This window comes from Sesamum indicum, linkage group LG7 (assembly GCF_026168435.1).
Source record: "Sesamum indicum cultivar Baizhima isolate 11 linkage group LG7, ASM2616843v1, whole genome shotgun sequence".
Classification (NCBI taxonomy): domain Eukaryota; kingdom Viridiplantae; phylum Streptophyta; class Magnoliopsida; order Lamiales; family Pedaliaceae; genus Sesamum; species Sesamum indicum.
The window spans coordinates 5772086-5786919 of NC_142663.1; the positions used below are offsets into that span (position 1 = coordinate 5772086).

Here is a 14834-nt window from a genome sequence, read left to right on the forward strand (position 1 = left end):
GTCAATATTGCACAAATTGTTAAATACAAAATAGACCAAGAACATGAAATAAAAAAACACACATTCTTTTTTGGCATATTGTCGGTAGTGATGTTGTGACTTGTGTTCTTAATCTGTTGAATTCTTGTTGCACGCCCCCGGGCTTAAACTCCATGCATATTGTTCTTATCCCAAAATGCAAGCATCCTGAGTATCTCACCCAGTTTCGACCAATTAGTCTACAAAATGTTGTGTATAAAATTGCATCAGAAACCATTGCGAATCGGTTGAAAAATCTGTTAGATAGAATCATTTCTCTTACTCAGTCTGCCTTTGTTCCTAGTGGATTCATTTATGATAATATCTTGCTTGCGTTTGAACTTAACCACTTCTTGAATACTAAGTCCAATGGAGGACAGGGCTGGATAGTGTAGGATGTTAGCAAAGTTTATGACAAGGTTGAATGGTTCTCTTTGGAACAGGTGATATCCAAACTTGGTTTCCTTCCCCCTTTCGTTTGTCTTATTATGCTTTGTGTGTCGTTGGTTTCGTATTCGTTTATGTTAGGTGGTAAGAGTTTTGGGTCCCTTATCCTTGAGAGGGGACTCCGTCAGGGAGACCCTCTCCCTCCTGTTTCTGTTTCTGTTTCTGTTGTGCACAAAGTCTTTTAGCTCTCTTCTCCATAACGCCGAACAGGTGAGCAGGCTGCGGGGTCACTGTTTGTAGGGGTGCTCCGTCTATTTCCCATCTCCTCTTTGCAAACGACACTCTGATTTTCTGCCAGGCTTCCCTCGAGAGCACAAAGGAAATAAAGGATGTTTTGGCCGTTCACCGAGGGGCATCGGGCCAGGTGATAAACTTCTAAAAGTCCTCGATAGCTTTTAGCAGGAATACAAGGGAGGATATGTGTCTTTTCATTTCAGATGAACTCACTATCCTCAGGGAAAACAAAATGGAGCTATACTTGGGCCTCCCCTCCAAAATTGCACGCCCCAAGCGAGACTTTTTTGCTACTATCCAAGATCGGGTTTGGAGTAAAGTTACAGGGTGGAATGATAAGTTGTTGGCCCAAGGGGGAAAAGCGGTTCTTATCAAATCCGTCATCCAAGCCGTCCCGACCTATGCAATGGGATGTTTCAAGCTACCGACTACACTGTTGAATGAAATTCAAAGTATGATCTCTAAGTTTTGGTGGAGTATCCGGGGAAAACACAAAACTCATTTAGGTTTCTTGGCAACGCTTATGTGAAAGCAAATTGGTGAAGGCCTGGGCTTTCGGGAGCTCCAGCTTTTCAACCTTGCTATGCTGGCGAAGCAATTATGGCATCTCTTGACCCAACCCGAGAAACTGCTTAATGAGTTCTCAAAGCCCAATTTTCCCTAATCGTGACGTTTTTACTTCTACTTTGGGAACGCGCCCTTCCTATACTTGGAGGAGTGTGATGGCAGTTCATAATCTGTTCCGTGTTAAATTGTGAAGATTGATTTGAAGAAGTCAAGGATGACCCGATTCAACTTAGAAATCCCAAGTTGAGTTGGAAAATGATAAGTCATGGCTATAAATACTACTCTTATTAGCATTGTTTCGTAGAGTAGAGTAGAGTAGAGAGAAAAACATATAAGTTCTCTGTATAATCGAGAGATAAAAGAAAGAGTTGAGACGAGAGTGAGTGTTGTCTTTCATGTGTGGTGAAGACTTACATACTAGTGTGTGTGTGTGTGTGTTGTACTCCTCAATTTTCCTCCTCTTTGAGTGTTTTTGATAGGATCGCATTTTGTGCTTATTTTATATAATATTTTAGCCTATTTTGTGATCAAATGCTCCTAATTAAATATTATTTTGCAGCATTAGGACAAAAGAAATGAAAAATGAAGAAAAGCACCAAAATGGAAATTCAAACAAGACTCAAACTCAATTTTTGGCAAGAGTTTGGAGCTGCTTGGACTACCTCTGATGAAGGAAGAGTTTAACTAGAATTATAATTTTATTTCTATAGGTCTTTTAGTTCAACTAGGAATCTACTTCTAATCCTAGTACAACTAGGTATCTAGCTATTATAAATAGGTGATGTAATTCACTTTCAGAGACAACTTTTGAACTCTTTTATTTCTCTACGTTTTTATATTATTTTGCTTTTCATGCGTTCGTCCATGAGCATGTCTAGCTAAATCTCTCATTCCGGTTGAAGACTTGGTGAACGCTTAAATCCAACGGGTTGTGAGATCTAATTTATGCTTTCTACTTTTATTCATATTGGTATTTGTGTTGTTCTCTGTGCTTTTATTACAAATAATCTGATTTATTGTCAAGAATATTTGCCTAGTCAATTGAACTTTCAAATCCGTAATTGTTTGTTTAGTTCGATAACTAGTGGTAACATAACATAATTGATTATGTAGAAGTTTTCGATTATGTTGTGGGGAATGCACAATCTAACTTAAATAAATCCTCGTAGGAATTTATTGGTTAGAATTGGGCCTTTCTAGTTCTTAATGCTGTCGGTAAATTAAATCTTGAGGACGTTCCCAAGGTTGTTTACTGATTAGGGATTTAGTCAACGGACATTCCTTGACTATCCACAAGGTAAGGAAAGGTGAGGTTGTTAGGTCGTACCAATTGCCATAACCAATTTATCTATCATGAATAATTGTTATCTTTGCATCTATGATCAACCGTGGAATTAAGTGTGATCCTATCTTTAACTGGAATACTCTTCTCTTATATTTATCTCTTCTAATTTTATTAGCTTTTTAGTTTTATTCTTCTTCCAATCAAAACTCCCCCTAATTATTTTCGTTTTTGAAGGAATTAATTTAAAACCAATCTCTGTGGATTCGACCCTACTCACACATCTACAAAAGTGTTCGTAGGAATTATTTTTTGTGGATTCGACACCCATCAGTTTTCTCCTGGCTTGGTATCTCCCCCAGACGTAGGATTTATATCCGAACTGGGTTAACAAATTCGTATATCTTTTATCGCCTTCATATTCCACTGTTGTCCATCTTGACCCGATCCATTTCCTAACAACTGGTATCAAGAACCTGGTTCAAGGAGTTAAGATGGAGGGAATGTTTCCAGTCGAACGGTTCAATGGTTCCGAATTTGGGTTTTGGCGTATGCAGATGGAGGGCTACCTGTACAGGAAGGACCTATACGAACCACTTGCAGAGAAGTCCGAGAAGACGAGTGATGAAGAATGGAAGGTGCTCGATCGAAAGGCGATGAGCGCAATAATCCTGTCGCTCTCTCGGAATGTCGCCTATCATGTGAAGGGAGCGAAGAGCACGAAGAAAGTCCTACAGACTCTTGCCGATATGTACGAGAAACCCTCAGCAATGAACAAGGTCATGCTGATGAAGGAACTATTCAGGTTGCAGATGGAGGAGAGGAAGTCGGTGGCCGATCACTTCAATGACTTCAACCAACTCACGACACAACTGGCATCTGTGGATATCATGTTTGACGATGAGGTAAAAGCATTAATTTTGCTCTCATCTTTACCTGACAGTTGGGATGTGGTTGTTACTTCGGTAAGCACTTCGTCTGGGAAGGAGAAGATGAAGTTCGACAACATCAGGGACATGATGTTGAACGAGGAAACCCGTAGAAAGCAAACGGGTGGATCATCTGGCTCTGCACTACATACAGAGTCCAGAGGGAGACCTGACACACGGGGTAAATACCGTGGAAGGTCAAAGTCCAAGGGGAAAAACAAGGGCAAGAAGGAGATGGTGTGTTGGAACTGCGAGAAGCCCGGACACATGAAAAGCGAATGCCGGGCACCAAAGAAGGAAAAGGAGGGTCGGACAGCGAATGCCGTGACGGAAGAGATCACGGATGCACTCTTGTTGAGTGTGAGCAGTTCTTCCGATGATTGGGTTGTGGATTCAGGGGCCTCATTCCACTCATGCAGCAACAAAGACATCATGGAGCCATACACCTCAGGTGATTTTGGCTTAGTTTATCTTGCAGATAACAAACCCCTCAAGATTGTAGGAAAGGGAGATGTGCGGATCAAATCAACGAATGGGTCATGTTGGACCCTACATGATGTGAGACACATACCAGGACTGAAGAGGAACTTGATCTCAGTCGGACAGCTGGACAGTGATGGATTCCACATGACGTTTGGAGACGCGAAATGGAAGATCAGTCGGGGAGCAATGACTTTGGCACGAGGACTAAAGTCGGGAACGCTCTACATGGCGGGAGGATCCAGTTCAAACATCCCCTTTGCAGGAACTGTATCGCAGGCTAACTTGTGGCACAATCGCTTGGGCCACATAAGCGAGAAAGGAATGAACGTACTGAAGTCGAAAGGACGGTTGCCCGAGTTAAAATCGGTAGAGGTGGGTCATTGTGAACACTGCGTGTTCGGAAAGCAGAAGCGAGTGAGCTTCTTGACCACAGGAAGAACTCCGAGGAAAGAAAAGTTGGAGCTTGTTCACACCGATTTGTGGGGGCCAGCACCAGTGTCATCTCTTGGTGGATCAACATATTACATGACATTCGTCGATGACTCCACTAGAAAGGTATGGGTGTATTTCTTAAAAAGAAAATCTGATGCCTTTGACACATTCAGGAGATGGAAGGCACTAGTGGAAAATGAGACAAGTCTACAAGTGAAATGTCTCAGATCGGATAACGGTGGCGAGTACAGCAATGAAGGTATCAAGAATTACTGCGCCGACCATGGAATCCGAATGCAGAAAATAATCCCGGGGATACCTCAGCAAAATGGCGTTGCTGAGAGGATGAACAGAACACTGAATGAGCGTGCGAGATGCATGCGATTGAAGAGCGGACTGCCAAAGATGTTTTGGGCAGATGCAGTCAACACGGCTGCTTTCTTGATCAATCAAGGGCCTTCTGTCCCGTTGAACAACAGGATACCAGAAGAGGTATGGAGTGGTAAGAAAGTGGATCTTTCTTTCTTACGTACTTTTGGTTGTTCAGCCTATATTTTGAACGATGATCGGACTAAGCTGGATGCTAAGTCGATTAAATGTACATTCATTGGGTATGGGACTGATGAATTTGGGTATAGATTCTGGGATGATTAAAACCGGAAAATAATTCGCAGCAGGAATGTTATATTCAATGAGGATGTAATGTACAACGACGGGAAGGTAAGCCCGGACGATGACAAGAAAGAAAGGGAATTTGTTGATCTCGACATTTCAAATTTCGGGATCATAAAACCAGCAGATACAGATTCAGTGGGAGTTCAGACGAACGAAACCGAACAGACGGAGATAGAGCCAGAACCAGCATCGGAGGAATCGATTGCTGAAAGCAACACACTCTTGGCACTGGGTCGAGAACCGAGGCTGAGAAGGGCCCCAGATAGGTACTCCCCCTTTCTTTATTACTTCCTTTTGTATGATTGTGAGGAACCCGAATATTACGCAGAGGCAGTCAACGATGCCCACAAGAGCAAGTGGGAGCTTGCGATGAACGAGATGAACTCGTTGAAGAAAAACGACACATGGGAATTGTGTCAGCTCCCAAAAGGAAAGAAGGCCCTACAAAACAGATGGGTCTATCGGATTAAGGAAGAATCAGACGGGAAGAAGCGGTACAAGGCAAGACTCATAGTAAAGGGATTCCAACAAAGATACGGTATTGACTTTACTGATGTTTTTACACATGTTGTCAAGTTAACTACTATTCGTCTTGTGTTGAGCATGGTAGCGGCAGAGAACTTGGAGTTACAACAGATGGATGTGAAGACAGCCTTCCTACACGGGGATCTTGAGGAGGAGATATACATGGTACAGCCAGAGGGGTAAAATGGAGATGATCAGCAGGTGTGTCGCCTGAAGAAAAGCCTGTATGGATTGAAACAGGCTCCACGGTAGTGGTACAGGAAGTTTGACAACTTCATGCTAGAGATAGATTTCTCTAGATGCAACGCTGATCATTGCTGCTACATGAAGAGGTTCGATGAGTTTTTTATCATTCTACTCCTGTATGTTGATGACATGTTGATAGTAGGATCAAATGTCAAGGAGATCAATAGGCTCAAGGATCAGTTGTCGAGGAAGTTTGACATGAAAGATCTTGGCAAAACAAGGCAGATATTGGGCATGAAAATCACAAGGGACAAATGTACTGGTAAATTGTGGTTATCTCAATCTGATTATATTGAGAAGGTATTATGCAGATTCAAGATGAAAAATGCAAAACCGGTTAGAATGTCATTGGAAAATCAGTTCAAACTATCCAACAGTGATTCGCCCCAGACTGACTCCGAACGTGCAAAGATGAGAGTCACACCGTATGCCTCAGCAATTGGGAGCCTGATGTATGCTATGATCTGTACTCGACCGGATATAGCACATGCAGTGGGAGTAGTTAGCCGTTTTATGAGCAATCCAGGAGTGATGCACTGGGAAGCTGTGAAATGGATTCTTAGGTACCTAAGGGGTACTAAGGACCGAGCATTGGTGTTTGGTAAGGGCAAGCTTACCTTGTTTGGGTTTGTTGACGCTGATTTTGCAGGGAGTGACTATGACAAAAGGAGGAGCACTACAGGGTACGTGTTCACATATGGCGGTACAGCCGTATCCTGGGTCTCAAAGCTGCAGAAGGTTGTCACACTGTCCACGACGGAAGCTGAGTACGTGGCAGTTACTGAGGCGGCTAAGGAGCTCATTTGACTGCAACACTTCTTGGGTGAATTAAGGAAACCTCAGGCAGATGTGATTTTTCATAGCGATAGCCAGAGTGCGATCCATCTGGCAAAGAATCCCGCGTTCTATTCGCGGACAAAGCACATCGAGATTAAGTACCATTTCATCCAACAACTTCTGGAGAAGAAGGCACTGCAGTTGGAGAAAATCCAAGGAGAAAAGAACCCTGCAGACATGCTGACCAAGGCGGTTGCGATGGAGAAGTTGAAGCTGTGTACGGCTTCGACTGGCCTTGATGACTAGAGTGGACAAACCCGGCGGTACTAAGAAAGAAGTGGAGAAAAGCTAATCAATCTTCAAGTGGGAGATTGTTAAGTTGTGAAGATTGATTTGAAGAAGTCAAGGATGACCCGATTCAACTTAGAAATCCCAAGTTGAGTTGGAGAAGGATAACTCGATTCAACTTAGAAATCCCAAGTTGAGTTGGAAAAGGATAAGTCATGGCTATAAATACTACTCTTATTAGCATTGTTTCGTAGAGTAGAGAGAAAAACATATAAGTTCTCTGTATAATAGAGAGATAAAAGAAAGAGTTGAGACGAGAGTGAGTGTTGTCTTTCACGTGTGGTGAAGACTTACATACTAGTGTGTGTGTGTGTGTTGTACTCCTCAATATTCCTCCTCTTTGAGTGTTTTCTCCTGGCTTGGTATCGCCCCCAGACGTAGGATTTATATCCGAACTGGGTTAACAAATTCGTGTGTCTTTTATCGCCTTCATATTCCGCTGTTGTCCATCTTGACCCGATCCATTTCCTAACATTCCGAGCAGGGTGTAGAGTGTAGACGGCAGGTGGGCTCGGGGGAAATTGTGGCAGTCAAAGCTCCTCAAAAAGGTTAAGGTGTTCGCTTGGTGGGTGTGTCTCAACGCTCTCCCAACTAGTGTAAACCTCACTAAGCGGTTGCGAGAGTTCCCCGGGGGTTGACCTTTCTGTCACGATAGGAAGGAGGATACTATGCACATCTTGTTTCATTGTCCTTTTGCTCGGCAGGTTTGGGGTCTTTCTCCTTTTACCTCTGTTCTCTCTTCCTCATTGGTTTTCGATGCCTGCTTGCAGTCTATGTCTTCCAAGTTAGATGCTAGGGAGTTTGGTTTGTTCTTGTGTTTGTGCTGGTCTGTGTGGTGGAGTAGGAATCGCAAACTCATGCAAGGTATGCAAGGTGCTTGTTTTGATCCCCATCAGGTGGTATCCTTTGCTTGTCACTATCTGCACTCATTTCTTATTCAGTCATGTAGCTCTGAAAGCAGGCTGGGGTCTCAGTTTCCTCTCGTTAGCAAGCCCCCCCCCCCCCCCCCCGGTCTAGGCGTCTCTGTTGGCCGGGAAATGGGGAACTAGCTGAGGCATCGGCAGCAAGGGGGGCGGTTCTCCTGGCGCTTCGCTCGGGCTGGAGGTCAGTGATTTCTGAAGGGGATTGCGCCAATTTGATTCACACACTTTGTGCTCGGGAACGGGATTTCTAGACAGTGGGGCCGATTGTCGCTGACATTCTTAATTTTTCAGTCGTGTGCATTTTCCTTTGTAAAGCGGTCTAGCAATGCAGTTGCTCATTTCTTTGCCAAGATTGCTCATGGCTCTGTTGAGGGTGACTATGATTCCCCCAGCAGCCATCCTTCTTGTAGCTTCAGATATGGTGTCTTAATGGGATTGTTTTCTTTTCCCGTCAAAAATAAATAAATAAGTAAACTGGCGAATGTGGCGGCTGCTGATCCACTTTTCAACTTGTATACCAAAACATGCCCGGTTCTTTGTCCTCTAGTTTGCTAGAAGATGCACACTGTTACGTTTCAACGCACCACTTCCTCCCCTTTTGTACAATCCTTTTGGCTAAAGAAATATAATAACTAGCTATTGACTTGTTCAAAAATAATAATTACACCTTTTTCAAAGAGGATTTCAAATTTTCACTTACATCCCTTTAAAAATCCATAATATCTAATCCCATTTCATTATAATTTGGATGAGAAATATCAATGTTAGGAAACATAATTTTTTTATTTTTTTTCCGCAATTAATATTGTCATGTAATAATTTTATATTTAGAAAAATTATAATAATGTTAACTTCAGTCCAATATATATGTTACATTTATATCCTAATAAGTATAAAAATATTAAATAAGGGATATAATTGAAAATTTTATGTAATGTTTTTTTGTTGACGTTAATATTTTTCGTTCAAACTCTAACGAGAGGGAGTCAAATGTAAATAGAAAATTTTTGAAGAGTTTGTGGGAGTGTAACTTTATATTTTTAAATAGGATTTAAATATAATTAACACCAATTAATATAGGAAAGATGAAAGAAGCTGTGTTCAAATCAATGCTATACTAATTCAATTAGGAGAGAAATAAGAATATAATAATAAAGTAAAAATAATAATAAAAAGAGAATAGCTTGAGCCTTGAGGGACGGCCTCAGAGTCTACCGACCTTCCTAGAACTTCACCACATAGTCAAACTTTGAACATCTTCTTCACCACATGATACATATATATACATGAACTGTATTATATACACTGCACGAAAAGCATTCAGAAAAATTCCTACTTGATTGGGATCCCTACCAAAATTATCTCACTTTTTGAATCGAATTCATAAGAAAACACACAAAGCACAAGCTTTTCAATCGCATGAGTGTTGGTTTGCGGAGGTGGTCCAGATCCTCACGGAACTTACTACCCAAAATGGCGGAGGAAGTTAGCTCATCCGCCACCGCGGCCGCCACCGTAGACACTACAAAGAGACGCTCCTTGTGGCCTTCTTTTTGGCGATGGATACCTACCTCCACTGATCATATTATCGCCGCGGAGAAACGTCTCCTCTCTCTTGTCAAGTAAGGGGACTTGGATATGCCCTAATTTGATGTTTTGGGTGTTTTTTAAGTTTTAATTTTGATTCTGTAGGACCCCGTATGAGCAAGAGCAGGTTAATATTGGGTCGGGTCCGCCGGGTTCCAAAATCCGTTGGTTTCGGTCGGCGAGCAATGAACCGAGGTTTATTAATACGGTGACGTTCGATAGCAAAGAGGGGTCTCCGACGCTGGTGATGGTGCATGGATATGGTGCTTCTCAAGGCTTCTTTTTCCGTAATTTTGATGCGCTTGCTAATCATTTTAAAGTGATAGCAATTGATCAACTTGGGTGAGTGCAACTTCCTTTTCCTGCATCATATATGCTGCTATCATGGTTCAAGTCAACCATGCAGTTCAGGATGTTTATCTTGCAATTTAAACTTTTAGCTGTTTACTTTATCATTTGGAATTCATAGTTTGGTATAATTATATGATATAGAATTTGATTGTTTGATTGTTGATCTAGTAGGGGAAGTGTTACATTCGTTTGGATTGATTTTTCTCCTTGAAAATGTGAATGTATTTTGGAGAATTGACTTCAAGTCTTAATCATAATTTTTTAATTTTTTTTTTTCAGGTAGAGATTGCTAAAAATAGTGCCAAAGTTTTTGCAAAAACCCACTGTAACCAATGCAAGAACAACAAATATGAGTTCAAATATTCATCATCTTTGTTATTTTTCCAAATAGATTTTGCCTTGTTTGTTTCAAAAGAAACGGAGAAAAGGAAAAGCAATGATCCTTAGACAAGAAAATAACTAAATAGGATAAACTTTAGCAGTAGACTCATCTTCAATGTACCTTCTTTTATGCAGTTGGGGTGGATCCAGTAGGCCTGACTTCACATGTAAAAGCACTGAAGGTTAGTTGTTTTAATGTATTTCTGTCTGCCAAATGTTTGATATTACTCCTCTCAGTTTCAAAGGGATGTCAGAATGAAATTCTTAGTTCTTTGATTCTCTCTATGGAGAATTCATCAGGTGAAGTTCATATTTGAGTTTATAATATATCAATTTCTAAATGCGTGGCATTGTGGTGCAGAAACCGAAGCGTGGTTCATTGATTCCTTTGAGGAATGGCGTAAAGCGAAAAATCTTAGCAACTTCATTTTACTTGGACATTCTTTTGGAGGATACGTTGCTGCCAAATATGCGCTCAAGGTGGATCCTGATTTATTGTTTTCTCGTATATAAACCTTCTACTGATAAGTCTGTTAGTGCAAGTGATTTCTTTTCCACAGTTGATACCACGTATAATGTTTATTGCAGCATCCTGAGCATGTTCAGCACTTGATTTTAGTAGGACCAGCTGGATTTACTTCAGAAACAGAACATAAATCTGAGTGGCTTACTCGATTTAGAGCAACATGGAAAGGTGCCATGCTAAATCATCTGTGGGAGACTAATTTTACTCCTCAGAAGATAATAAGGTGCTTATTGTCTCCCGTAAATTAGGAACAATTAATATGCTAGAATAGTGGTGCCTCTATGGGTTTCCAGTTCTTGAGCCATTTCTTTCTTGCACTTTCACTGAGTTCTTTAAATTGCTTGAGTCTGACTGCTACCAACCACATTTGCTTCTAGCAAATCTCTCCAATTTGGAGTTGTTTTGTGCTCGTGCTGGATGTTTTCATGGGGAGAAAACTAGAATGCAGATCTAAATATTTCTTAGCATGTCTTATTTGGTAATCTCTCTGCATGGGTTTCAAAGTGTGCTTATCTGGGGTCCCTTTCTCAAACTGGCACCAAAGCATTCAAACCCCAATTTTGATTGGTACACATATATTGCAACAAGAAACACCAAGCCAAATTTTGAGAGGTGATATTGATTTTCCTATTATACAGGACTGCTTAAGAGTGGGAGCACTGCTCTAAGATGCTTTTCAAATCCTTAAGTTCTGCAGTGTGAATAGATAAATCATGCTTTATTCAGTGTTAATAATCTTGATTCACGGCTGCTGGGTTTAATGGCAGCTATGTTATTGAACACAGTCAGAGATATATGTGAATGTGATAATAATACAGTCTCGGGCTTTTGCTATTGCACAAATAGATGAGCCAATCTGGAAAAAGAACGGTTTGGAGGGAAGGGGGATGACGATGAGTGGGGTTCGGAATATCATATGAGGTGGACTGTAGTTGTCATCTTTTAAGAAGAGTTTTCTGTTTGGTCACTTGGGATTTAATTGATCTTCTTACTCTATTTGGCTGTACCATGTTCATGGCCTACAAAGCATAAAACATTAATTGGTAACTTCGACTGTCCTGTTAGATAATACACATATTGTTTAGACTGTAATTATTAATTTTTCAGAATATATTGTGGTTGTTGCTTTAGTTCAAGTACGGCCTGGGCTATTTTAAGATTTTGATTTTGACACTCTTGTGACCCCACTCTCATTCCCTTATGCGACATGGGTAGAGAGTTGTATACTACTTACTGTCATGTGGGTTGCACTTGGGATACTCATTCATGCGTGACTTAAGAAGTATGCGTATTATCATCCCTTCCTGATTGATTTGTCTCTTTCAAGTTTTGGCTATAGAACCTATTGTTGATTATTCCTATTGTCATTTAGCAATATGTTTTTCTATAGTGGATGCTGACTCCCTTTTTTATCCTAATAAAGGGGTTTAGGTCCTTGGGGTCCGGACCTGGTTCGCAAATACACAAGTGCTAGATTTGGCTCAGCTTCACAAGGAAGCATGTTGAATGATGATGAATCAAGATTACTTACAGGTAGCTTCTGTTGATTTGTTTGATTTCCAAGATTTGCTGATTATGTTCTAATCTCAAGCTGCTTCTTCTACTGAAGATTATGTATATCACACTCTGGCGGCTAAAGCTAGTGGAGAATTGTGCTTAAAATATATATTCTCGTTTGGAGCCTTTGCTCGAATGCCTCTATTGTACTGGTGAGTTATGTCATGCTTCTGTTGGTTTCTGTTTGTCTTTGGAGACTTATGCTTGAGCCTTTTCACCTAAATGCTATGCATGTTAACCAAACAGTAAAATATGAATGAGGAGGCAGGAAATAAGGTTTGGCCTTCAGGGTTCAGAATTGAACTGTCAATCTAATGAACTCTAAACTGTTCTTACTTTCCTCTGATATATGTGTATCAATTAAATGATAAAATTACTGGGCCTTATTGGACAGATTCTGCTATATATAGCAGAAGGTGATCCTGGATGAATCATGCCTTACCACTGAAAATGTGGTTCATTTTTGTTCATGTTGCCACTGAACAAATGAGCTTCAGGAAATATATATTACAGAAGCTGGAAATGCTAAAACTATGTCATGCAACAAGCATATCTGTGGATGTCTGTAAATTCAAGACGAATCAGTTCATTTAAAACGTAATATTTTGAACAGATTTGTGGCTTGACTATATAGATTTCATTTCCATTGAAATCTACTAGTCATTTGCATTTGCTATGTCCTCAAAATAAATTAGAAGAATCATTGTCACTTGTTTTCTAAGCTCTTCAGGAATGGGGTTTGTTGATTCAGTTATGGTTCTTCACCCTGTCACTAGCTTCAAATTGCACATCATGTCATTAACTTCTCTAAAATTGGTAATGGTATATATCAAATATATCGTGCCAGGTCTCACGCTTGACCTGGAAAAATGGAGAAACAATCGACATTCACTTTGTAATGGTCTAGTCTGTGTTGGATGCAGTGCGTCTGAATGGAAGGTGCCAACAACATTCATATACGGTTTCCAAGATTGGATGGATTACCAAGGAGCACAAGAAGCTCGCAAGCACATGAAGGTTCCGTGCGAGATCATAAGAGTTCCTCAGGTTTCTTTCTCGCCTGCTAGCTTGCTTTATGTACAAATAAAAATCCTTGAGATCCTATATTGGTCTTTATGCTGTTTGGCTTGTTTTTTAAAAGCGAAGTATGATTCGAACTTCCTTGTCTGTGATTGCAGGCTGGTCATTTTGTATTCATAGATAACCCAGCTGCTTTCCATTCAGCTGTATTTTATGCTTGCCGCAAGTTCTTTTCATCCAACCAAAGTTTTAACACTCTTGGGGAAGGCCTGCTATCTGTTTAAAGAAAAGTGTATGTTCCATTCTATTACATCATTTTTCTATGAAAATAATGACATATCTGTTATTTGGACTCGGTATTCGCTTGCAACCCCACTTATCTTCTTAGCTGATTTGAAAATATTCTTTGATGTATTCTCTGGGTTATTGGATTTGTATATTGTACAGGCACCGCAATTGTTAGATACATTTATTTGCTAGTGAAATTCGCAAAGGAGCTTTTTCATATTGCTTAATGTTCCTATGTACTACTTGTCCTGTTTTCCATCTTGGTTAAACTTATGCCACTTTCTCTTTGCAGTTACAGCTAACAAAGTTAAGTTAGAAAGGAAGTGCAAAAGTGAACCATTTATTTGACACTTCATCTTGACTGGTATAATCTAAAAAGCCAATTTATGATTAAGGCAAAAACACCATATACCTTGTCAATTTATATCAACTAAGCAATTTCCTCAGCGAATAAAAGAAAAAAGCAAGTATCTTTATGCATTTGGAGAAGTACAAACATTTTATTCAAATCAAGTTTTGCATGACAAGCATATTGTACTGATTATATGATTAATTTAAAATTGGTCAAAGTAAGTAAAATAAAGATGTGAATGAAATTAGAATGGTGGAAGCTGAGATACTTTTCACCATGGTAAGAAAATAGTAATGGTTTCAGGTGGCAGTGATCAATAACACTCATCAGCTTTTCACCATGGTAAGAAAATAGTAGTGGTTTCAGGTGGCAGTGATCAATAACTCTCTCCATGTGAGTACTTGCTTCTCACTACTCTGCTCACAAGGCCCTTTTTGGCCTGCTACCTGCTCTTTACTCTACACTTCCCCTCTTTCTTCATAATGAGTGTTGTTCTTCTGTTACTTTAACACCAAAAAGACTACAAGACAAGAAAAAGCTGAAAACTGAGACTGATTTCCCTCTGTTTTGTGGTTCAGATTTGGGGTAGGTTGAAAATTGGTTAATTGATGCTGGCTGGGTATATATGGTGTGAGTGACATAGTTTTTAACTTGAGTAAAATCTGCATCAAGGAAAATGACATGGGCTACGTGAGCTTAACATGAAATCATTTGGATCTTGAAATGTACTGTAATTTGAATTTCGCAGACATTGTTGAAATTTAATGATGTTTGACTGTTAGCATTACCTTTAAGGTTGGATTTTTGGATGATAACCAATTTGCATTATAATAATTTAACAATAACGATGCATATAAGTATTGCCTACCTGTTACCGGATATTTAA

At 40.2% G+C, this 14834-nt stretch overlaps 1 protein-coding gene across 1 annotated transcript; it reads left to right on the forward strand.

Moving 5' to 3' along the window:
• Window positions 1–9109: 9109 nt before the first annotated feature.
• Window positions 9110–13813, forward strand: LOC105166076 (putative 1-acylglycerol-3-phosphate O-acyltransferase). Its single transcript, XM_011085297.3, has 9 exons — window positions 9110–9508; window positions 9579–9815; window positions 10341–10387; window positions 10567–10685; window positions 10794–10954; window positions 12155–12264; window positions 12341–12440; window positions 13212–13335; window positions 13467–13813. Exons 1-9 carry the CDS (start codon window positions 9306–9308, stop codon window positions 13590–13592), a joined length of 1227 nt encoding a protein of 408 aa, XP_011083599.1. The 5' UTR covers window positions 9110–9305; the 3' UTR covers window positions 13593–13813.
• The last annotated feature ends 1021 nt before the right edge of the window (window positions 13814–14834 follow it).